This window comes from Erinaceus europaeus, chromosome 6, assembly GCF_950295315.1.
Source record: "Erinaceus europaeus chromosome 6, mEriEur2.1, whole genome shotgun sequence".
Lineage (NCBI taxonomy): Eukaryota > Metazoa > Chordata > Mammalia > Eulipotyphla > Erinaceidae > Erinaceus > Erinaceus europaeus.
In genome coordinates this window covers 34,482,169-34,507,634 of record NC_080167.1, presented here as the reverse complement: position 1 = coordinate 34,507,634, position 25,466 = coordinate 34,482,169, and the positions used below count along the sequence as shown (strand labels likewise).

General features: G+C 37.0%; 1 protein-coding gene across 3 annotated transcripts in view; it reads left to right on the top strand.

Moving 5' to 3' along the window:
- The window catches only part of COG2 (component of oligomeric golgi complex 2), a 118,059-nt gene that overhangs the window by 25,992 nt on the left and 66,601 nt on the right, over positions 1 to 25,466 (top strand). For 2 of the 3 annotated variants that reach the window (XM_060192028.1, XM_016193436.2), the window contains exons 2-9: positions 426 to 549; positions 2,404 to 2,469; positions 7,993 to 8,073; positions 10,144 to 10,247; positions 13,515 to 13,623; positions 14,172 to 14,351; positions 21,634 to 21,758; positions 23,680 to 23,806. In XM_060192028.1, the coding sequence (XP_060048011.1) occupies positions 426 to 549; positions 2,404 to 2,469; positions 7,993 to 8,073; positions 10,144 to 10,247; positions 13,515 to 13,623; positions 14,172 to 14,351; positions 21,634 to 21,758; positions 23,680 to 23,806 (916 nt within the window). Of the gene's footprint in view, positions 1 to 387; positions 550 to 2,403; positions 2,470 to 7,992; positions 8,074 to 10,143; positions 10,248 to 13,514; positions 13,624 to 14,171; positions 14,352 to 21,633; positions 21,759 to 23,679; positions 23,807 to 25,466 lie in introns of all 3 variants that reach the window. The other variant, XM_007535127.3, reaches the window with a different exon arrangement.

Here is a 25,466-nt window from a genome sequence, read left to right as displayed (position 1 = left end):
GAAGCAGGACTGCAGGTGTTTATCTTTCTCTCTCCCTCTCTGTCTTCCCCATCTCTCTCCATTTCTCTCTGTCCTATCCAACAACAAGGACAGCAATAAAAACAATAATAATAACTACAACAACAATAAAACAACCAGAGCAACAAAAGGGGAAAAAATAGCCTCCAGGAGCGGTGTATTCATGGTTCAGGCACCGAGCCTCAGCAATAACCCTGGAGGCAAAAAAAAAAAAATATATATATATATATATATATATGACAAAACCTTTGTACTATTCAGAATGTAAATTGATTTAGCCACCATGGAAAACAGTATGCAGATTCCTAAAAAGATTAAAAATAGAAACTACAAAATGATCCAATATTTTCTTCTCTTTTTTATTTTTAGGAAGTCTTCGATGTTGATCATTTTGTATCTGATTGTAGGAAGCGTGTACAGCTGGAGGAACTGAGAGATGACCTAGAACTCTACTACAAGCTTCTTAAAACAGCTATGGTTGAACTGATCAATAAAGACTATGCAGATTTTGTAAACCTTTCAACAAACTTGGTAAATCACAATTCTTAGCAGTTAGTTTATTTACACACATATAACATGCTTTCTTTATTCAATCTTTACTTTTTTTTTTTTTCCCTTTTGATCAGAGTACCATCAACTCTGGCTATTGATTGTGCTAGTGAACAAAACTTAGATCTGTCATATGCAAACCCTGTGCACTACCACTGTGTTCTCTCCCTGGCTCTCATATTTATTTTTAAAATTGGTGGTTCTATACCAGGGTTATTATTGGGGCTTAGTGCCTACATACCGCCCCCCCCCCCCCCCCCACTGCATTGAAGTAAGATTTGGTGCTAATCTCAATTTCCTTCTCTGTCTCTATCTAAAAGCAAACAGAAAATATAAAGAATGATATATGAGTTTATTAGTTTGTAAGCTAGACTAGAAATGTTTGCTTTAATACTCATATAGGTTTTCTTGATCCTATTTGATTTTTTTTTTTTTTTAATGTAATGTATTTGCCCAAAAACATACGGAAAGCAACCCTCTTGGGAATTTTAAGTTCAGTTGAAACTCACCTGTCATATTTGCTTTTAGGAAATATGCCACTTATATAAATGCTATAGTAGGATTAGAAACTCAGAAAGTTTTGTTTCTGTTCTATTTAACTTGAATTTTCCTCAAAGGTTATAATAATGTTTAGAGCTATATAGTTCACCAGATTTTTACATTAGCTGGTTAAATACTGGAGATTACAGACAGCTATCTATCTTTTGTTAGTTTTCTAAAATTTTTTTATTATCTTTGTTTATTGGATAGACACAAGCAAACATTGAAAGAAAGGCAGGGATAGAGAGGTAGAGAGACAGAGAGACACATGCAGCACTTCCTCACCACTCACAAAGCTTTCCCCTTGCAAGTGGGGACTGGGGGCTTGATTCCAGGTCCTTGCACATTGTAACATATGTGCTTAACCAGGTGTACCACCACCCGGCCCCTTATGTTAGTATTTTCATATTCACTTAAAAGTTCATCTAAAACTGTACTTAAGGAACATTTCATTTATTCTGAGTTCCCTTATTTTTATACTCTTATTAGGTCAGTGGACTTTTTATGAGCAGTATTTAAGACACTATTTTTCTTTTACTTTTATTTACATTTTGAGGTTAAATTGACATTAGTTTCTGATTTATAATATAGCAGTGGAATATTTGTGTATACTGTGAAGATAACATCATAATAGTTTTAGGTACCATCCATCTCCATACAAAATTGCAGATTTCTGTATATGGAGGTCATCTGGCTGTCATATCTGACACCAATGGGGTGATTCAACTGATCTGCCTGGCTAGGATGGGTACCCCCTTCCTGTCTCACCACTTCATGTGTATTTTTCCTGAAGTCATATGTTCTATGATAAACAAAGGGTACAGGAGAAGCTATGTGACTCCTCCCCCCACAGAACCTCCAGACAAGCTCTTAAAAGTTACAGATTTTTCTCTCTCTCTCTCTCCATGGTCCAAGAATTTTCAAAACTTTCAAATATACAGTACAATAATATTGACTATAATTGTCATGCTGAACATCAGTGTTTTCATTAATTAGCCAGTTATATAGCAGTATATGATTATTTGTATAGAAAGATCTCAAGTTGGGGCCAGGTGGTGGTGCACCTGGTGAAGTGCATATTACAGTGCTTCACAAGTGGTGAAGCAGTGCTGCAGGTGTCTGTCTTTCTCCCTCTCTATCTCTTGATTTCTGGCTGTTTCTATCCAATAAATAAAGATAATTTTTTAAAAAAGGAAAGAAAGAAAGATCTCAAGTCTAGTGCTTCTTTGATTGTGAAATAGATACTACATGGTTGGTGATTATAATATATTTGTTCCAATGTAATTTTACCTTTAGGTTGGCATGGACAAAGCCATCAGTCAGCTTTCTGTGCCCTTAGGACAGTTACGAGAAGAGGTTCTGGTAAGTCTCCAAGTACTATTAACAATTTACCAAAAGGCACGTTATACTTGTTTGCCTTCTCCAAGAAGATATAGGGATATAATCTGTTAGGCTATTTGCTATTGTTTTTAAGTGATCCATGATTATTCACCCTCACAAAAGCTATAAAAGATTCTCTAATTTTTGAGTTTGACATGCCTGAGTTTAAGACACATTTTCAAAGTAGTTTAGAAATGTTGGGGTTGGGGGTGGCTCACTTGGTTGAGTGCAAGGTTCAAGCTCCTGGTCCCAACCTGTAGGGAAGGAGCTTCATAGACTGTGAAGTAGTCCTCAGATATCTCTCACTTTTCCTCTCTTTCTCCCCTTCTCTCACTTTCTCTCTGTACTATCAAATTAAAAAATAATAAATAAATATGTTTAAAAAATTAAGATGTCGGGAAGAGAAAAAGGTTACTGATACTACCTCATTCATAGTGTGAGTAGTTTTTAACCTACAGATTTCTTGTGTTTTAAAAATCAGTAATTTTATGTGTTTTTCCAGAACGTGTTTTACTTGTGGCTATATGTTTATGCTAGTCCATAAGAAACCATTTACTCTACTCTATAAAGAATTTCTGATATGAAATTGAAACTCTCCACTTCTAAACCATTGGGTATAGGAACTCCCATGTGGATGAACTATAGAGGCTGAGTTTGGATACCACTTTGAAAAGAAAAATATACTGCTCTATCCTGCTCCAGTTTTGTTTGTCTGTTTGTTTGGTTTTATTTGTTTGTTTTTGGCTAAGCTTCTTAGAATATTGGCTCTGGCCCTTCCTTGGTCTTCATTTGGTTCTGTCTTGTTCTTCAGCTGGTCCTGGTCCTTCAGCTATTTTAAAGTACTGATTGGTTGGTTGATTGGGTTGTTAAAGAGAAAGAAGGAAGGGAAAAGACAGATCACTGCTCAGGTCTGACATATGGTGACGCCAGAATTTAAACCTGGGACTTCTGTGGCCTTAGTATGCAATCAATTTCTGTGCTCTTAAAGAATAAGATATCTCCCTGGCCAACCATGCAACAAGCTGTTTTTATAACTGCTTTCTTCCTAATTAGCAACAAACTTTACGTTCCTTTTTCATCTCAACTCATGAAACTACCCTGTGAGATTCTAAGATCAATAAGAGATAAAGCAGTTTCTGTCTTCATAATTGAATCCTTATTAGCTACCTCAACAACCGACATTTAATAGGTCTAGTTGAGTCTATAGACTCAAGTTGAGCAAACGGATAGCCAACATCCTACTCAATGACAAAAACTTAAGTTTTCCCGCTTTGATCTGGTACAAGACAGGGCTGCCCACTGTCACTATTCTTGTTCAATGTAACCTTAAAAGTTTTAGCTGTAGCAGTTAGCAAGATAAATGAGTTAGCGGGTGGGGGAGGCTGAGCTTTAGCGCAGTGGGTTAAGTGCACATGGTGCAAAGTGCAAGGGCGGGAGTAAGGATCCAGTTCGAGCCTCTGGCTCCCTACCTGCAGAGGGTTCCTTCACAAGCAGTGAAGCAGATCTGCAGGTGTCTCTCCTCCTCTCTCTCTTCCCCTCTCTGGATTTCTCTGTCCTAACCAACAACAACAATAGCTATGACAATAATAACAACTACAACAAGGGCAACAATATGGGGGAAAAATGAGTTAAAGGGATACAGGATGGAAGAAAAGAAGTGAAGTATAGTATACATAGAAAATCCAAAAGAACACAGTAGACAGCTCCTGGAAATTACTAAACAAAGGCTAAAAAATATACACAATTCAGTGGCATGTCTCTGCAAAAACTAAGCTAGAAGAAGAAATTGGGAAATTGCTCACATCTACTATAGCAGGAAAATAATAATAGCAATAAACCTAACGAGAAAGATTTGTATACTAAAAATTTTGAGTAGCTACTCAAGGAAATAGAAAAAAGATATAAATAGATAGAAAACATTCATCATGCTTTTGAATTAGAAGAGTTAACGTCGTCAAAATGATTCCTTCCCCATTAAGGGAATTGTTTTATCAGTGATTTAATATTTATTTACAGAATTATAAGATAATAAGGGTGTAACTACACAGGATTGTCACCACCAGAATTCTGTGTCCCCATTCCCTCCACTGGAAGCTGCAGTTGTTGACAGATATGGGTTGGCTTTATATCTATCACTATCTTACTTTTTTTTTTTTAAAAAATTTTATTTATTAAAAAAATTTTTTATTTATTTATTCCTTTTGTTGCCCTTGTTGTTTTGTTGTTATAGTTATTATTGATGTCATTGTTATTGGAACTTTTTTTTTTTGTTTTGTTACTGTTCTTCATTCATTTCTAAGTTACACCTACACCTGTTATTACTTCTGGGCATCTTTCCTTTTTTTCCTTTTCTCTCAGATAAGAGAAATAGTGGCTGCTTTCCTCTGGAATTTTCCAGATTTCCCTTCCTTATTTTTATAGTATAAAAACAAGATTCCTAGTGACAGACACTCTGGGTCCCAGTGGAATTGGGACTCAGAGTCCTTTGGTCTTCTTCACCTATCATTTACCCTCCAGGAATATGGACCAAAATTCTTTTGTGGGTGGTGCTGAAGGTGGAAATTCTGACTTCTGTAATTGCTTATTCACTGGACATGGGTATTGGCAGGTTCATTCATACTCCCAGCCTGTTTTTATCTTTTCAAGGAAATTTCTTTAATAAAATGGAACAAAACCTACAGAAGTTTATTAGGAAACAGAAAATACCTAGGTTCACCAAAATAACCTTGGGGGGGGGGGCGGAAAACAAGAATGGAAACAACACACTTTCTGCCCTTAACCTTTATTAAAGTACTATTATAATCAAAATTGCCTAGTACTGGAAAAAAAAATAGACTTATAGACCAGTGGGTTAGAATTGAGAACCCAGAAATAAGCCCCCTATACCTGCAGGCATCTAATTTTTGATGAGAGTACCCAAAACGTTACATAAGAAAGGAGAGTCTTTTCAACAAATGATGTTGGAAAAAATGGATTGAAATGTGCATAAGAATGAAACTAAGTTATTTTACCACACACAACAGTAAACTTCAAATTAATGAAAAATTTGCATTTTAGACCAGAAATCACCAAATGTTTAAATGAAAACATTGACAGAACTGTTTTTGGTATAAGCTTTAAAAATATTGACAATTTAAGTTCAACTGCAAGAAAAACAAAAGTAAACCAATGGTACTATATCAAACTGAAAAATTTCTGTATAGCAAAAGGAGCCACAATCAAAACAGAGACTCCCTATGAAATGGGAGAAGACTGAAGGTGATATATACCAAACCCAGTTCAAGTTTTACTTTGTGCTTTGTTTTCTGTTCCTGTTTCTTAAGTTCAACCTATGAATACAATCTTCTAATACATTATTATTTTTTAATTTATTTGTTATTGGATAGAGGCAGAGAGAAATTGAGAGAGAAGGGGGAGATAGAGAGGAAGAGATAGAGAGATGCCTGCAGACCTGCTTCACTGCCTGTGAAGCAACTCCCCTGCAGGTGGGGAGCCAGGGGCTGGAACCGGGATCCTAACTGGTCCTTGTGCTTCTTCTTTTTTTGACTTATCTCACTTAACCACATTTTTTCAAGTGCTATAGGAGATTTACATTCCCACTGCTGGTGGGCATGTAAATTGGTCTAACCTTTTGTAGAAAACAGTCTAGAGATTTCTCAAAACACTAGAAATGGACCTACTCTTTGAACTTACATTTCTAATAGCACAATTTGTAATAGCCAAAACTGGGAAGAAACCTAGATGCTCAATGACAAATAAATGGCTAAGAAAAATAAATGGTAAGATTTTATATGTATATAAAATGCAGTCCTATGCAGCTGTTAAAAATGAAGTCATCTCTTTTGCTTCTCCTTGGATGGAACTTGAAGACATTGTGTTAAGTGAGATAAGCCAAAAAAAGAGGAGCAAATACAAGTGATCTGCCTTACAAGTGGAAATTAAGAAATAAGGACAGAGGTAAAAAAACAAACCACAAAGTAAAACTTGAACTGGATGTGTTGTATAGCTTCACAGCAAAGGACTCAAGGGAAAGTTGGAAAGGAAAGAGGTGGAGAGAACCTTGGGGGCCAGTCTCATGATGATATAAAGAGACCTAAATTGTGGGTGACTGTGTTCTATAGTGAAATTTCATGGTAGGATGGGAAAATGTACCCAAATGTCAGCAATGATACTGGAAACTAAATCCTCAATTAAATGACTTCTAAAAAAGGAAAGAAAGAAATGGGAGATCTTTGTATGCCATACATGCAAAGGGCTACTAACCAAAATACATAAAGTACTCACCAAACTAAAACCTTGAAAAATGAGAAGTGGACATAGATAGAATCTTCTGCAAAGAAGAAATCCAAAGGACAAACAGACATATGAAAAAATGCACAAAGTCAGTCACAAAGAAATGCAAATAAAGATAAAAATGAGATACCACTTTATACTTCTGATAATGTCATACATTAGAAATGACGGGACTGGGCAGTGGTGCACTCAGCTGAGTGCACATATTAAAATGCTACAAGGACCTGGATTCAAATCCCCAGTCCTCACCTGCAGAGAGGAAGCTTCACAGATGGTAATGGTGTCTTTCTCTGCAGGTGACTTTCCCTTTCCACTTCCCCTTCTCTTTCAGTTTTCATCTTTATCCAATAGATAAAATTCATTAAAAAGGAGCAATTTAAAGAAAAGAAATGACAGAAGCACCAAGTGTTGGGAGGCAATATAAATGATCCAATCTCTATGCAAAACAGTCTGGAGACTTAAAAACTCTAGAAATGTATTTATCCTATGACCTGACAATTCTCCTGGAGATATAGCTAAAAGAACGAAATACACCTACCCAGAGAGACTTGCGCATACCTATGTTCATAGCAGCACAATTTTTACTAGTCCAATCATGGGAGCAACTCAGATGCCCAACAGTAGAGTGACTAAAAAGGTTGTGGATAATAATAGTGAAGTCATCTTTTGTGGAGCTTGAAGGAATTCAGTTAGGTGAGATAAGCCAAAAAGAAAAGAATGTACACCAGAAGATCTCATTCATGTGTTGAGCTTAAGAAACAGTGGTCTAAGAGGTGGCATAGTGTATAATGCATTGAATTCTCAACCATGAGGTCCCAAGTTCAACCGCCAGCAGCACATGTACCAGAGTAACGTCTGGTTCTTTCTATCCTTTCTCATGAATAAACACTTAAAAAAAAAAAAGGAAGAAAGAAAGATAAAGCACAAACTAAAACTTTAACTGGGCTTGATATATTGCACCAAAGTAAAGAACTCTGGTGAAGGAGAGAAGAGAGAAACATTCCAGATCTTGTCTGTGTATCTTTGGTTTTTACATGTCATTTTGCATTTTTAATTATGAGTGCTCTCAATGGCAATTACATATTTTGTGTTCTGATTTGTTAGTATTTATACATCTGCCATATAGATTGTTATGTTCTGTGGAGTTCAATTAATATGTTCAATTTTTATGTTGCATACTTTCTGCAATATATTTTCTTTATTCTTTTAAAGAGCCTTAGATCATCTGTCAGTGAAGGAATTCAAGCAGTGGATGAACAGATGTCTAAACAAGAAGACATTAGGAAAAAAAAGGTATACTCAGTTGTACATTTTATTTTATTATTTTATTTTATTTTATTTTTCCTCCTCCAGGGTTTTTGCTGGGCTCGGTGCCTGCACCATGAATCCACCGCTCCTGGAGGCCATTTTTCCCCCCTTTTGTTGCCCTAAGTAGCTTCATTGTGGTTATTATTATTGCCCTTGTTGACGCAATTCGTTGTTGGATAGGACAGAGAGAAATGGAGAGAGGAGGGGAAGACAGAGAAGGGGAGAGAAAGATAGACACCTGCAGACCTGCTTCACCGCCTGTGAAGCGACTCCCCTGCAGGTGGGGAGCCGGGGCTCGAACTGGGATCCTTACGCCGGTCCCTGTGCTTTGCGCCACATGCGCTTAACCCACTGCACCACCGCCCAACCCCCTCAGTTGTACATTTTAAACAAACTCACTGTATATAGCACTATAGAATTAAGGTATCTTCATGTGGTCTCATTTTGGTACTTTTGCAAAGAGCAAATATGAGCTCTTTCCTGTCCTTATGGATCAGATACTCAGCAAAATCAGTGTGTGGTACCAGAACTAGACCCTGTATCTTCTCACTACTGCTTCAAATTAGAGTCTTATTAGTAAGTGGGGTATGGTAAGATCAGTGATTTTTTTTTTTAAGTCAAAGAAAATAGCATGCTTTCATTTTTAATTTATTCATGGTAGCATTAATATTAACAGTATAAAATTGTAGATTTCTTATTCCCTGTCCCAAATAAAATTGCTTTCAAGCTTCTCTGTACTATGAAACTTGTTTTTATTTCTAAGTTTTTTTGCATGTTTTTATTACGTGCTATAATATGTTCTGTATTTGAAATAGTAAAACAGATGTTAGAGGTAGCAAGTACAAAAATTTTTTAATTTCAGTACAGTAGTAACTGACCTCAGTGAAATAGGTTATACTTTACCAAACAACCATATTTTCTGATTTTATCTATGGTGAATCAATAGCAGAGTTTGAACTGGAATTCCAGACTTCTAATTCCGGCCATGTGCCCTGCCTATTCTTTTCTCTTTTAAAAGTATTTATTTAAATTAGAGAGATACAGAGTGATAGGTAGATAGTTAAGCTAGATAAACAGATGATAAATGATGGGTGGGTAGGTAGGTAGGTAGATAAATAAATAGAGGAACACCAAAGCACTGCAGAGCTCTGGCTTCAGAACCTGTTTCCTTTGTCCTTTTTGTCCTCTGTTTGCTAGACATGGGGTGGATTTTAATAGTCTTCTTTGGTGTCATTATGGCAAACGCTAGAAGAAGAAGAGGTGTCATTCTGACCACCCTCTGCTCTCCTCCTCCACCACTGGCCCCAAATGAAAGCAGCGTCCTTGCAGAGCTCACACCAGGTGTTGTCTTCAAGCCATCATCTTGGCTCTGCCCCCTCCATCTGCTTCTTTTAAGGATACCATTTTTGTAATGCTGTTCAACCTCTTTGGTTATATTTGTAGTATAGTAGTATCTTAATGAATTGTGCATGCAAATTAAGTGGAAAATATCAGAAGCTTAAATCAGAACATGCAAAGTGCTTACATTAAAATAAATGCGATACTAGTAGACAGATTTATTTAAGATAGGGAAATGAAAGGAGTTAGATTGAGAAAGTAAAAAAAAAAATGGCCTTTTTCTCTTAAATCTCCTATAGGATGTTGAATATGCTTGTCCTTGAAAGCCAAAATTAAGGCTTACATTCTTGAGTATTCAGTATTATATATTTAGTGTTACATTTAAATGTAGAGTGTTACAAATATTCTAAGTTTATTTTGTATTTTTCTGCATGTAAGATAGGGTAAATAATACAATTAAGAATAAACATCATGGGGTCAGGTGCTGGCACACTTGGTTAAGCACACACATTACGGTGTGCAAGCACCTGGGTTCAAGCCCTTAATCTCTTGCAGGGGGAAAGCTTCATGAATGGTGAAACAGGGCTGTAGGTGTCTCTCTGTCTCTTTCCCTTCTCCCCCTTCCTTCTCAGTTTTTCTCTATATCTAAGAAATAAATCAATAAAAATTTAAAAAGAAGACTAAACATCATGCTAACCTTTTTCTTAATTTTTATAGATGAGTGTGTTGAGGCTTATACAAGTTATTCGATCTGTTGAAAAAATTGAAAAAATCTTAAATTCTCAAAGTTCTAAAGAAATATCTACACTAGAAGAAAACAGGTAAGTGTGTGTGTGTGTGTGTGTGTGTGTGTGTACTAAATATCACATAATTTAGCACTGTACACCTAGGCAAACAAATCCAGATTATAGATTTTTGTATTTTTGAGTGTATAAAAAAATGGAATTCATGAAGTGGTACGATCTATCTGGCATTTTAAAACCTTTGTGATTATAGGTCACAGTTTAGCACATCACTTTTCAGGGTATCAAAGGCAGTGTGCTTTTAGTGAAACTTTTTTTTAATCTTTGTAATTGCATTACCTATGAACTGTTAAAATACTGTAGGTGAAACTAATTTTGAAAAGTAGTTGAAGGGGTTGGTGGCAGCATACCCAGTTGAGTATATACATCATCATGTGTAAGGGCTTAGGTTCAAGCCCCTTGGTCTCCTTCTGTAGAGTGGAAGATTCGCAAATGGTAAAGCAAGTTCTGCAGATGTCCTTCTTTCTGTGTCTCTATCTCTTTCTCCCTTCCCAATTTCTCTCTGTCTTATCAAGTAAAAGAAAAGAAAAAATAATGGCCACTAGGAATGGTGCATCATGCAGACACTGGGCCCCAGTGATAACCCTGATGGCAATAAGGAAATAAATAGATTAAAAATAACAACATTAAACAGTGAGAAGCTCATGCTATAATGAAACATTAAGTATTTCAACATTATGTGTCATCTGTGTTGTAGGTTAATATGAATCCATTTGCATTGTCTGATAATCACAGATATTTTCAATCTAGTCAATACTTGATATATAGTGGACACACACACATGTCTGATAGGATCTCATTTAAGTCTTCTGAAACTCACATTGATATTTGCAGCATTTTTTCTCATGAGTAATCTTGAGTAATCTGTACCACCACTGAAGACAAATTCAATATGACTATAGTTTAAAATCTTGGCCATGTATAAAGGCAACTTGTATTTCTCAATTTTCTTTTTCTTTGCTCTTAGGGTTATCACTGGGATGTGTGGTACCTCTAGGGGCCACCTTGAGAGACCATTTATTTTATTTTATTTTTATATAGATACATGGTGAGATACAGAGAGAAAAATAACAGATACTGTAGACCCACTTCACCATTTGTGAAGCTTCCCTCTTAATAAGCACTCCAATGTGGAGGCCCAGGGCTCAAACCACATCCTTGTACATGATAACATATAACCCTATCCAGTGATCATCACCACCTTCTCCTCGCCCCCCCCATTATTTATTAATTTAGGAATAAAAAATAATTGGCTTATATAGAATTGGGACATGCAAATAGGAGATTATTCTCCTGTCCTAGGTCTTTACTTCCTTTAAATAAATGGTCAATTCCTGTCACATTTATTTCCTTCCATTTGTCTTTGTATCCAAGAACAATGTTTGTTCTGACCATTTATGTGGATCTTACCCTTGAACTGCTCTTCTCTGTTGTGGTTGGAAACACTAACAGTCTTTTTCAGTTTGTCTTCATTCAATATGCTTGATACCTTTCTTCAAGTGTCTGCCAATTTCTGCTCTGTTCTTTTGGTAGAAATACCTCCATGATTTCTAGCCTTTTATAATATTTCATCTTTAGTATAATAGACTTTATGCCCTTTCTTGCTAAGAATCACCATTGAGGACCTTTTCTTTATCTCATGTCATCGACTTTGAATTTTTTTAAATATTTATTTATTTATATTCCTTTTGTTGCCCTTGTTTTTCTTTTTTTTTTATTGTAGTAGTTGTTGTTGTTATTGATGATGTCGTTGTTGGGTAGGACAGAGAGAAATGGAGAGTGGAGGGAAATACAGAGGGGGGAGAGAAAGACAGACACCTGCAGACCTACTTCACTGCCTGTCAAGTGACTCCCTTGCAGGTGGGGAGCTGGGGGCTCGAACCAGGATCCTTAGTCAGTCCATGCGCTTAGCGCCACCTGCGCTTAACCCACAGCGCTATGGCCCGACTCCCATCGACTTTGGATTTTGACAAAAGAGAAACCAAGGAAATATAAATGAATAGTAAAGAAATCATGTTTGTTAGACCAAGATGCATTTAAATAACTTTTAAGTAATAAGTTCATGGTAGGTTAAGAGCAAAGAATTAGCCTTTTAGATTGATCAACCTCTGGGCAACTATACTCATATTCAAGTGATTTGGATGCTACCAGATAACCAGCGACAACATGGCATTTTATATTTTCTTATGTAGACTGTTTTTCTCACTAATTTTTTGATCATCACAGGGTTTCCGTAGTGTAGTAGTTGTCATGTTCGCCTGACACATACAGGATACCTAAGAAAAGTCCAACAAGTAGTTCAGTTTTAATTTTTTATTCTTATTTAACTTCCTTTTGAATGATGTTTTATACTGTGTTTAAGAGGGAGGAAAAAGTACATTTATTACAGATTCTCCAAGAATATTCTCTCATTTGGACTACAATGTACATGTAAATTGACTGCTTTGGAATTATAAATTTAAAGTACACTTTATTTCAACTTAAAGCAGTTTTGAGATATTTCATTTATTGCATCTAGAGGACCAGTTTTATTTTATTGAGGTGACAAAAATAATGGGTATTGAAGAAATATTAGAAATATTTTAGAAGAAGGAAAATGAGAAAAGTAGAAGAGAATTTGGGTATAAATAAGAGTAGGGAAAAAGAACAAGAGAAATAATGTAAAAGTTCATAAATACTAGAGACAGGAAAAGAGAGTGGTAACATAATTGTATCCACGTTAACTTCGTCCAGTTCCTGCTTTTTGCCTTTGCCCTATGAGCCAAAGTAAGGTAGTATCAATGACTTAGGCTTAACTCTCCTATGTACCTACAACATACTGTGTTTAAGACTCAGAGTACAAACAATAACAGAAAAGATGCTTTAATTTTTATCTTATAACAAAGGGACCATGGAAGAATACTTCTGAAGAAAATTAAAGCCCAGTGCCAGCAGGTAGTGCACCTTGTTAAGTGCTCACATTACAGTGTGAAAGGACCTGGGTTCAAGCTCCTGGTTGCCACCTGTAGGGGGAAACGAATGGTGAAGCATGGCTGCAGGTGTCTCTCTGTTTCTCTCCCTCTCTGTCTCCCCTTCCCTCCCCTCTCAATTTCTCTCTGTCTTTATCCAATAATAAATAAAGACATTAAACAAAAGTAAGAATATTAGAACTCAGTGGGTGCTAACACCTAACCATTTCCACTGTGCCACCTCCCGGGCTAACACCTAACCATTTCTAATTGTGTAGTATATTATCCTGGAAATTAAAAATTATCGAGAATTAAATTTCTATAATTATTCTTAAAGCCCACTTTTAACTGGACAAATTTTGGAAAGAATTGCCACAGAATTTAACCAGTTGCAGTTTCATGCTGTTCAAAGCAAAGGCATGCCTCTTTTGGACAAAGTAAGACCAGTAAGTATTGATTAGATTTACATAGTCTGGTATTTAGGAATTTTCCAAGTTGGACTTACCTTTACTAATATCCTTTGATAATTGTGATCTGTAGAATTTTGAAGCTTGAATATTTCAGTGTTTGTGCCCTTGGTTCTTAGATGCCACACATTATAGATATTATGTAAAGACACAGATATATTTTTTGAATTTTGAGTAAAAACTAATTCTGAATTTCATATAACTTGACACATTATATGGTATAGCCAGAGTTAATTTACCCAAAACCCTTAATTAGGCTTTAAATAGATGTTTGTGAGATTTACTCTGTAGCATAAGATAAAAGTAACTTTCTTTTTCAATGTTTTTCTGTCTGTAACACTCTGTTAAAGCAAAATGTGGATAGAAAGAGAAATTCATTTGTATTTTCCAGGAAAAAAATAACATTTAAATTTATGTGTATTATTTGCTATTCTAATAAGCATGGTATATATTTAAGTTTATAGGAATTATTCCAACTTGAACTTTATTTACATTTGTTTATTATTATTATTATTATTTTCTTTTAGCGTATAGCTGGCATTACAGCTATGTTACAACAGTCACTGGAAAGTCTTCTCTTACAAGGTCTTCAGACTTCTAATGTTGATATAATACGGCACTGCTTGCGGACTTATGCCACGATTGATAAAACACGGGATGCAGAGGCATTAGTTGGTCAAATACTAGTGAAACCATACATAGATGAGGTTTGTGCACCTGTTACAAATGTTTTCAGAATTATTCTGCCTTTGATACTTATGTGGGAGAAATAGAAGAAAATAAAGCAGATCTTTCTGTAAAGAGTCTCATAATTAACTATAGTGCCAGTTGTGAAAAAAGGGATGTTGTTGCCAGTTGGTTACACTTGACATACTCTCTAGTGTTTTCTAGCAATTTTTATAACCTAGAGATTACCTTAATTTAATGAGGACTGGGGTCTTGCCTAAGAAGAGGGTATGTCAAGATGCTTATTTTTTTTTAATTTATTGATTTAATAGTAACCAATAAGACTATAGGCTAAGTGGCATACAATTCTACCCAATTCCCACCACCAGAGTTCCATATCCCATCCCCTCCATTGGAAGCTTTCTTTTTTTTTTTTTAATATTTATTTTATTTATTTATTCCCTTTTGTTGCCTTTGTTGTTTTATTGTTGTAGTTATTATTGTTGTTGTTGTTGGATAGGACAGAGAGAAATGGAGAGAGAAGGGGAAGACAGAGAGGAAGAGAGAAAGATAGACACCTGCAGACCTGCTTCACCGCCTGTGAAGCGACTCCCCTGCAGGTGGGGAGCCGGGGTTCGAACCGGGATCCTTATGCCGGTCCTTGTGCTTTGCACCACCTGCGCTTAACCCGCTGTGCTACGGCCCGACTCCCTTTTTTTTTTTTTTTTAAATATTTATTTTATTTGGAAGCTTTCTTATTCTTTATCCCTCTGGGAATGTGGACCCAGGATCATTATGGGAATGATCTAGCATCTGTGGAAGGTCTAGCATCTGTAGTTGTTTCTCTACTGAACATGGACATTGACAAGTCAATCCATACTTCCAGCCTGTCTGTCTTTCCCTAGTGGGACAGGGCTCTGGAGAGGTGGGGTTTCAGGACACATTGGTGAGGTCATCTGTTCAGGGAAGTCAGGTTGGCATCATGGTAACATCTGCAATTTGGTGGCTGAAAAAGCTTTAAGATATAAAGCAGAACAAATTGTTGAATAATCAGGAACCTAAAGGCAAGAATATAACAAATGAGATTTGGGGTTTCCATTTTGGAAAAAGCTAGTAGTTATATTTTAGGTATATTCCAAGGGGCTCATGACTTTACTGTTTTATGATATATAAGTTAAACATCAAAAAATTTTCATCAACTACTGGTCTAGTAAATAGGTAAATAAGATAAGTAAGCAGATGTCAGTATTGTAGTGTGCTTGCCTGGTGGAATATGTATATACAGAATAGATGACATTTCGCCTGACTCAGGCCAAAAAGACAGAAGGAGGGACTATTAAATGAACAGTAAGATCTTAAATTCATAACTTGACTCCTCAGAATCCTTCACCTATTGGGAAACACAATTATAATATAGGATGTGAGTCTATTCTGCATTTGAAAAGTCAAAATGTAGACTGTATGATATTACTAGTATTCATAATGGCAGTTTCATCTGGTTCAGGCCAATAAGTCATAGATCTTATCCTTAGTGGTTGCAGTTTTCTTCCAGTTACCTTTTGATGTGAATGATCTTTCATTCTTTATGTACAAAGTATACTAGTCACCATGAATGACTTCGTGATGTAAGTTTTCCATTTGCAAAGGGGGAAAATTAAATAAAGCACATCTTTCTTTGAAGAGTCTCATATTTTGATTTTAGTGCCAGTTGTGGAAAAAAGGGATGTTGTTGCCAGTTGGTTACACTTGGCATACTGAGAATTGTGCATGCTCTCTAGTGTTTTCTAGCAATTTTTATAACCCAGAGATCACCTTAACTTAATCCTACTGATTAAAAATGAAATTTAGAGGGCAGGGCTGCAGGGGTCTCTACCTCCCCCTTCCCTCTCGATTTCTGGCTATTTCTAGCCAATAAATAAATAAAGATTTAAAAAAAAGAAACTAAAAAACAGAAATTTAGAGATTAATTTTAATAATCGTGCCAGTTTCATTATTGCTAAGAATAAGTGGGCTTTCAGTTCCCTCTACTTACATCCCATTGCTTTTCATGACTAGCTCTATGAGGGTGAAAATGTAATTATTGGCACTATTTCTTTATCAATAAGTGAAAATACTTTTAAAAGGTTTGTTCATTTATTTTTCAGAATTTTTATCTATTTTATTGAAGGTTTAAGGATTTAACAATACAGCTGTTGACACCTGGATACAACTTCTCAACTCCTCATAGTAGAGTCTCTCTACCCCATCATATAACCTTCTCCACCCAACGTCCTTTGCTTTGGTGCAAGACACCAACCCAGTCCAATTTTCATGTTATATTTTCCTTAACTGGTCTTGCTTCTTAGGTTTCAACTATGAGTGAGATCATTCAAAGTGTGTCCTTCTCTTTCTTGCTTATCTCACTCAACATGATACATCCAAGTTCTGACCAAGATATGGCAAAGGAGATGGAGTAATTTTTAACAGTTGCATAGTATTCTGTGGTGTGTATATATCACACCTTTCTTAGCCACTCATCTGTTGGGCATGTTGGACATCTCTTCCCAGCTGGGTATCTGCATTGTCTCCCAGTTTGGCCTATTATAAATTGTACTGTTTAGGGCCTGGAGAGTGGAACAGCTAGTAGAGTGTACATGTTGCAGTGTGCAAAGATTCAGGTTAAAGCTCCAGGTACTTACCTGCAGAAGGAAAGATTCATGAGCAGTGCTGCTGGTGTCTTTTCATTCTCTATCTCTGTTTTTTCCCTTCCCTCTCAGTTTCTGTCCCTATTCAAAAAATGAATGAATAAATGAAAAAAACAAAGGTTTTTAAAAAATGAAAAAGAAAAAAAAATGTGCTGCTGTGAATGTAAAAGAAAAAAAATGTGCTGCTGTGAATGTAAGTATGCATAGTCTCTTCAGATAGATGGCTTTGTTTCCTTTGGATAAATCCCAAACAGAGGAATTGCTGGGTCGTAGGGTAGGTCCATTTTTAATGAGAGCAAGAAAGATGCAAGAAAAGAGAGAGAGAATATTTCTCTAGCGTATGTGATGCTAGGATTAAATTCAGGACATGATGCTTGCAAATCATGTATTTTACCTGCTATGTCACCTCCAAGGGCACATGCAAATATTTCATTTACTAATTCACATCTTTAATTTTTATTGAACTGAATCTTTTATACTAAAGAAATCTTGAACTTACAGTCACATATTAATTAAACCTTAATGACTTTTAATTTAGTGTGTATGTATAACTAGCCACTCTATCTAGAGTGAGAGACGATAGCACTAGAGCTTTCTTCATTGCTATAGCACCTCCCATGTTGTACTGGTAGTTGAACCTGGGTTATGTACATGATAGGCAATGTGGGTGCTCTACTCAGTGAGTTCTCTCTCCTACCCAGTTTTTAATTTTATTTATTTTTATGTTCACAGAATTACTCATGATTTAAAAAAAATATTTATTCCTTTTTATTGCCCTTGTTGTTTTATTCTTGTAGTTATTATTGTTGTTGTTACTGATATCATTGTTGTTGGATAGGACAGAGAGAAATGGAGAGAGGAGGAGAAGACAGAGAGAAAGACACCTGCAGACCTGCTTCACTGCTCGTGAAATGACCCCCCTGCAGGTGGGGAGCTGGGGGCTTCAACCGGGATCCTTATGCTGGTCCTTGTACTTTGCGCCATGTGCGCTTAACCCTCTGTGCTACCACCTGACTCCCAGTTATTCATAATTTTACAGTTGAAAGTTGTACAGATTTCCATCTGTGGTTGGATTAAATTTATTTATTTATTATTGGATAGAGACAGAGAGAAATTGACAAGGGAGGGGAAATATATATATGGAGAGAGAGAGAGAGAGAGAGACCCCTGCAGCCCTGCTTCACCACTCGTGAAGATTTCCCCCTGCAGGTGGGGACCAGGGACTTAAACCCTGGTCCTTGCCCACTGTACTGTATGCACTTGGTGTGCTACTGCCTGGCCCCTGAATTAAATTAGGTATAATACATGTATACCATGCTTAATTACAGTCAGGAATATTGCTCAGTAGTAAAAAGTAACAAACCTTTTATTTTTAATGTTTGTATGATTGATTTAACTTTTATTTCAGGAGTATTTTCATGCACTTAAGTCACCACGACCCCCCCCCCCCCACACACACACACACACACTAAAATTCTGTCCTCTCACACGCTCACCCTTCCACCCTCTTTCCCTTGAATCATCTTAGTTCTCATAATGTGCAAGGATCTGGTTATTTTTTTGTTGTTTTTTTGCAAGTTCATTCGCTTTAGTCATCTGTATTCTACATGAGTGAAGTCATCTGGCAGTTTACCTTCATCTATTATTTCATTCAATCTAATCACCTCCAATTTCATCCTTTTTGTGTCTATATTATATCTCAGGGCCGGGTGGTGGCACACCTGGTTGAGTGTACATGTTACAGTGTGCAAGGACCCAGGTTCAAGCCCCCAGTTTCCACCTTCAGGGAGAAAAGTTTCACAGGTGGTGAAACAGTGCTGCAGGTGTCTCTCTGTCTCTCACCCTCTCTATCCCTCCCTTCCCTCTTGATTTCTGATGGTCTCTATCCAAAAAATAAATAAATAAATAAATGTAAGAAAATATATATATCTCACAACATCTTTATCAAGTCATCTGCTGTAGGGCATTTAGGTGGTTTCTATAGCATAGGGGGTGCATATAATTTTTTGCTTATCACCATGTAATTTCACTTTTTTTTTTTACAAATTGAATTAACATTAAGGATTTAATGTATCACACAAATAAAACAAGATATAGAAACAATAGCATTTTGCTACCTTCACCCCTGCAATCATGAAATCATTCTTAATCTCAGTCCATTATTTTCTCTAAATATTATTAGAAAGTTTGCTAATAGTTCCAAATACTTAACTCAGAATTGTGAATATCCTTGGAAATGGGAATAATTTTATGGTTCTGCAGCACTGACTCTACTAATTTTCACACAGTATTTGTTGAGCCTCCATTTCTATTGTCCTACTCTTATTTTTTTTTCTCTCTCCCCAAAGGTCTGTGCCCCTACCCCACCTCCCTATAGTGAAGCTGAGACTCTATCCTCCCCCTCCTCCCAGAGTTTTTTGGTTTTTTTTTTAAGTGTTTGTTTCTTTTCTTTTTTTAAAATTTTTTATTTATAAGAAGGAAACATTGACAAAACCATAGGATAAGAGGGGTACAACTATACATAGTTCCCACCACCAGACCTCCATATCCCATCCCCTACCCTAATAGCTTTCCTATTCTTTAACCCTCTGGGAGTATGGACCCAAGATCATTGTGGGATGCAGAAGGTGGAAGGGCTGGCTTCTGTAATTGCTTCCCCACTGAACATGGGCGCTGACTGGTCGATCCATACTCCCAGCCTGTCTCTCTCTTTCCCTAGTGGGGAAGGGCTCTGGGGAAGCGGAACTCCAAATGGGGTTGTTTGTTCAGGGAAGTCTGGTCGCATCCTGCTAGCATCTGGAACCTGGTGGCTGAAAAGAGAGTTAATATATAAAGCCAAACAAATTGTTGAACAATCATGGACCTAAAGGCTGGAATACTGCAGATGAAGTGTTGGGGTGTCCTCCATTTTGTAGATAGCTAGTAGGCATAGTTTAGTTATATTTCAAAGGGACTTTTTTTTTTTTTTTTTTTGCCTCAGCCTGAAATCTGATATGCAGGTGCAGGTAGATCCTAATTCTTTCTTTCTTTCTTTCCTTCTTTCCTTCTTTCTTTCTTTCTTTCTTTCTTTCTTTCTTTCTTTCTTTCTTTCTTTCTTTCTTTCTTTCTTTCTTTCTTTCTTTCTTTTTTCTTTTCCCTAATCTGAATGATAGTAGAAGAGAAGGCCAATAAGAAGCTATTATTATGGGAAATTGTTAGGAAAAAAAAGCAAAGGATAATTAATACTGGGTGAATCCTAATAGACTGTAATCTGTCACAGAAGTTTGAGGGCTCAGTAGGGAGAAAAAAGGAGCAGTAAGGGGAGACTGGACACCTAAGTCCCTCTGGTAGAATAAGATGGTTGCTAAAGTCAGGATAAAGTGTACTGATACATATTACGGGCAATATGGAATACGTGTATCCTTATGACAACAAAGATCTTGTAAACTAATATTTACTCAATACAATGATACTGGAGTTGTAAAAAAAATCAATAAACACACACATATATATAAGTAGTCATGTATATATATGACTGTTTATTAATTATCAAACTATACCATCAGTGCAGTGTGGGAGATCACACTTAGAACCTCACTCATGCATATCCTATACACTGCCACTGAGTCACCTTTCCAGCCACTGAAGGTTTTCTTTATTCTTTTTTAGTGGTATATAGTTCACAATTTTCTTATAGATGCTTTTTAATTTTTATTTATTTTCCCTTTTGTTGCCCTTGCTTTTTATTGTTATTGATGTCATCATTGTTAGATAGGACAGAGAGGAGTGGAGAGAGGAGGGGAAGACAGAGAGAAGGAGAGAAAGAGAGACACCTGCAGACCTGCTTCATAGCCTGTAAAGCGACTACCCTGCAGGTGGGGAGCCGGGGCTTGAACCAGGATCCTTACACCGGTCCTTGTGTTTCACACCACCTGCGCTTAACCCACTGCACTACTGTCCGACTGCCATAGGTGCTTTTTTTTTTTATTGTTGTTGTAGTTATTATTGCTGTTGTTGATGTCGTTGTTGGATAGGACAGAGAGAAATGGAAAGAGGAGGGGAAGACAGAGAGGGGGAGAGAAAGATAGACACCTACAGACCTGCTTCACTGCTTGTGAAGCAACGCCCCTGCAGGTGGGGAGCCAGGGCTCGAACCGGTATCCTTATACCAGCTCTTGCGCTTTGCGCCATGTGCGCTTAACCCACTGCGCTACTGCCCGACTCCTAGATGCTTTTAAAATATGATATTCCTGAGCCAGCAAGATAGCTCACTTGGATAGCTCACTTTGAACCCAGACTCCACTGCATTGAGAGAAGTTTGGTACTGTGATATCTATCTGTTTCTTTTTCTGTCTAGAAAAGTTAGACAGGAGTAATGAAATCCTAGTGACAACCTGAAAAAAAAAGATGAATTTTTTTCAGTATATTGAATCCACATGGTCTCACACATGTGTTTTTGTATTGTATTGTATTGCACACTATCCATTTAAAAAAAAAGAGAGAGAAAAAGCAAAGCGCTGCTTCTTTATCCATTAAGTGCTCCATATTACTCTCATTCGGTATCAGGGATCAAACACAAAATTTCACACTTGGGGAGCAGACAGTCTTCCACTGAACCATCTCCCAAACCACCCTTAAAAAAATGTATTTCTTTTAATAGGTGATTGGAGAGCAGATTGTTGAGTCTCATCCAGATGGCCTTCAGATCATGTATGAAAAACTCCTTGAATTTCTTCCTCACCATTGCTGCCTACTTCAAGAAGTCACAGGAGGAGCCATCTCAAGGTAACTTAAAATGCTGTGCTTAGAGCTTATCTATTTTTTTTTCTTTACTGTGGGGTTAATGGTTTACAGTCAACAGTAAAATACAATAGTTTGTACATACATAATATTTCTCAGTTTTCTACATAACAACAGTTCAACCCCCACTAGATCTTCCTCTGCCATGATGATCCAGAACCTGAGCCCTCCCCCACCCCCCAGAGTCTTTGACTTTGGTGCAGTACACCAAAACCAGAACAAGTTCTGCTTTGTGTTTTCCCTTCTGTTCTTGTCTTTCAACTTCTGTCTATGAGTGAGATCATCCCATATTTATCCTTCTGTTTCTGATTTATCTCACTTAACATGATTCCTTCAAGCTTCACCCAAGATGGGGTGAAAATGGTGAAATCACCATTTTTAATACCTGAGTAGTATTCCATTGTATATACATACTACAACTTACTCAGCCTCTCATCTGTTGTTGAGCACCTGGGTTGCTTCCAGGTTTTGGCTATTACAAATTGTGCTGCTATGAACATAGGTATATATAAATCTTTTTTTGGATGGGTATGTTTTGTTATTTAGGTCATATCCCCAGGAGAGGAATTGCAGCATCATGGGTAGATCCACTTCTAGCCTTCTGAGGTTCTCCAGACTGCTCGCCTCAGGGGATAGATGAATTGATATTCCCACCAGCAGTGCAAGAGGGTTTCTTTATCTCACAGCCTCTCCAGCATTTGTTGCTCCTTTTCTGATGAATGACATTCTCACAGGAGTGAAGTGGTATCTCATTGTTGTCTTTATTTGTATTTCTCTAACAATCATTTGATTTGGGGCATTTTTTTCATGTTTGTTGGCCTTTTGGATTTCTTGTTTTGAACATTCTGTTCATATCCTCTCCCCATTATTAGATGGGATCACTTGTTTTTTTTTGTTGCTGAGTTTGGTGAACTCTTTATATATTTTGGTTATTAGCCACTTGTCTGATATATGACATGTAAAGATTTTCTCCTATTTTGTAAGGAGTCTCTTTGTTTGGGTGGTGGTTTCTTTTGCTGTGCAGAAACTTTGTAATTTGTTGTAGTCCCATTGGCATATTTTTTATTTAGTCTTCTTTGTAATTGGATCTTATCATTGAAGATGCCTTTAAAATTTAGATGGAAAAGACTTCTGCCAACATTTTTCTCTAAGTTTTTAATAGTTTCTGGTCTAACATCCAAGTCCTTGATCCAGCTGGAATTTACTTCTGTGTTTGGTGAAATATAGAGGTTTAGTTTAATTCTTCTACTGTTCTGCATGTTTCAACCGAGTGAAAGAAAGGTAGGAAAAAGGAAGAATGGAAAGAAGGAAGAAGTTAAGTAAGTAAGTTAGTTCTGGTGTATATTTCCACAATGGAATACTACTCAGCTACTGAAAATGTTGAATTCACATTCTTCACCTCACCTTGGATGGAGCTTGAAGGGATCATGTTAAGTGAGATAAGCCAGAAAGAAAGGGATAAATATAGGATGGTTTCATTCATGGACAAAAATTGAGAAATAAGAACAGAAAGTAGAAACACAAGGCAGAACTTGGACTGGATTTGATATCTTTCACCAAAGTAAAGGATTCTGGATGATGGAATGGGGGGTTTCATCAGGTATATGATGGTGGAGATGGACCTAGGCTGAGGGTGAGAGTGTTCTAGAGAAATTTTACATGTGTATCAAAAACTGTATTTACTGTAAAACATTTATACACCCCAATAAAAAAAAATCAACTAAAAAAAGTTTGGATCTGGAAACTAGTTAACAGAGAAGTATAGTTGTTTTTTTTTTTTTTTTAATATAAGGTTGAAATAAGTTTTAGACTGAGAAACTTTTAGTAGAAGTAATGCTGTGGTATAATGCTCTTTTAAATAGAAAGCTGGAGTATATTTGACTAAAATTTATCTCTTATATTACAGTGAAAAATGCAATACGGTCCCTGGGTATGATTTTTTGGTGAATTCTGTCTGGCCAGAAATAGTAAGAGGATTAGAAGAAAAATTGCCATCACTTTTTAACCCTGGAAATCCTGATGTATTTCATGAGGTACTTTTATGTCCAATGTCCTGATTCTTTTTTTTTTTTTTTTGGTGAGAATATATGTTGTTTTTATTTATTTAATTTTTTATATGGTTTTTATTTATAAAATGGAAACACCAATAAGACTATAGTATAAGAGGGGTACAATTCCACACAATTCCTACCACCAGAACTCTGTATCCCATCCCCTCTCTTGATAGCTTCCCTATTCTTTATTCCTCTGGGAGTATGGACCCAGGATCATTATGGGGTGCAGAAGCTGGAAGGTCTGGCTTCTGTAATTGCTTCCCCGCTTAACATGGGCATTGACAGGTTAATCCATACTCCCATCCTGTCTGTCTCTTTCCCTAGTGGGGCAGAGGTCTGGGGAGGTGGAGCTCCAGGACATATTGGTGGGGTTGTCTACCTAGGAAGGTCCGGTTGGCATCATGGTATCATCTGGAACCTGGTAGCTGAAAAAAGAGTTTGCAGAACAAATTGTTGACTAATCATGAACATAAAGGCAGAAATATTGCAGATGAAGATTTGGGGTCTCCATTTTGGAAAAAGATAGTAAATCTATTTTAGGTATATTCTAGGGGCTCATAACTTTACTAGTTTTTGCCTGAGCCTGACATTTGATTGCAGGTGACCTAAGTTACTGTTTGGGGAGATGGTGTCATAGTTGGAAAAGGGACTAGAAAGTTGGATCAGGGAAGAAAGTAGATCCCAAATATGGGGAAAGTGTATAAATATTGTTAACTGTAAACCCTGTTGATTTGATCTGGCGTCCATATTCAGCATGGGAGCCTATGTAACCTCTGCATCCAGCTCGCATTCTGTGGTCATGGCTAGGAACATTCTTGCTCTAATTTCAGGACCCATCTTCCTCGGGTGGTAGGTAGAGTATGTTATCCAACCTCCCTTTGGAGAATAGAACAGTCTCTACCATTGTTGATCCACACTGAGGGCAGAGTCCTAGGGGGGCCCACAAAGGGGTCCATTATGTTCTTCCTGATAGAGATGACCAGTGACAGTGGTGAGAGGGCTCTGTTAGAGGTCTATGCCCATCATGTCTGTGTGGGAATCCCAGGACTCCCTGTCTAGGGCCCCAGGTGACGGGGTGGCCTGGTATTGACTTAAAGAGTTATCATTAAAGTATGCCAGTCTCTTCCCCTTATTCAGCTTTTGCATTCCTTATTTTGTCTGACAAGATTAGCTTTGAAATGCTTGAGGGAAGTGTAATGAAAGTAGGTGAGGAGGGTCAATTTCCTGATTTCTTGCAGAGTTACTAACATGAGGCTTTAGAGTAATCATGTTCTCTTATAAACAGTATTGGTTCTGTAACTTATTCAATGTAAAAATCTGAGTAACCCAGTAGACTTTTAACTTAAAAGACTTATATTATACTACCCAAGCTATAGTTTTTGATACTTTTGGTTATAACAGTATTTTCATTTTTGTATGTGACTGGACACAACACATCTCCTCCTCTCCCCTCCCCTTCCCCCGCCCCCTTCTCCTTTCTTTACTTCTTCTGTATTGTGTATGTTATTTTCTAACTGGTGTGGGAGTGATGGAGGGTCACCAGGGGGTGTGGGAGGCAGGGGGGTAATCTTCCAAAGTCTGTAGTAGCCAGTCTTTTTGGAGTTGTATTTCATGAAAAAAGTCCAGTCTTTTAGAATTT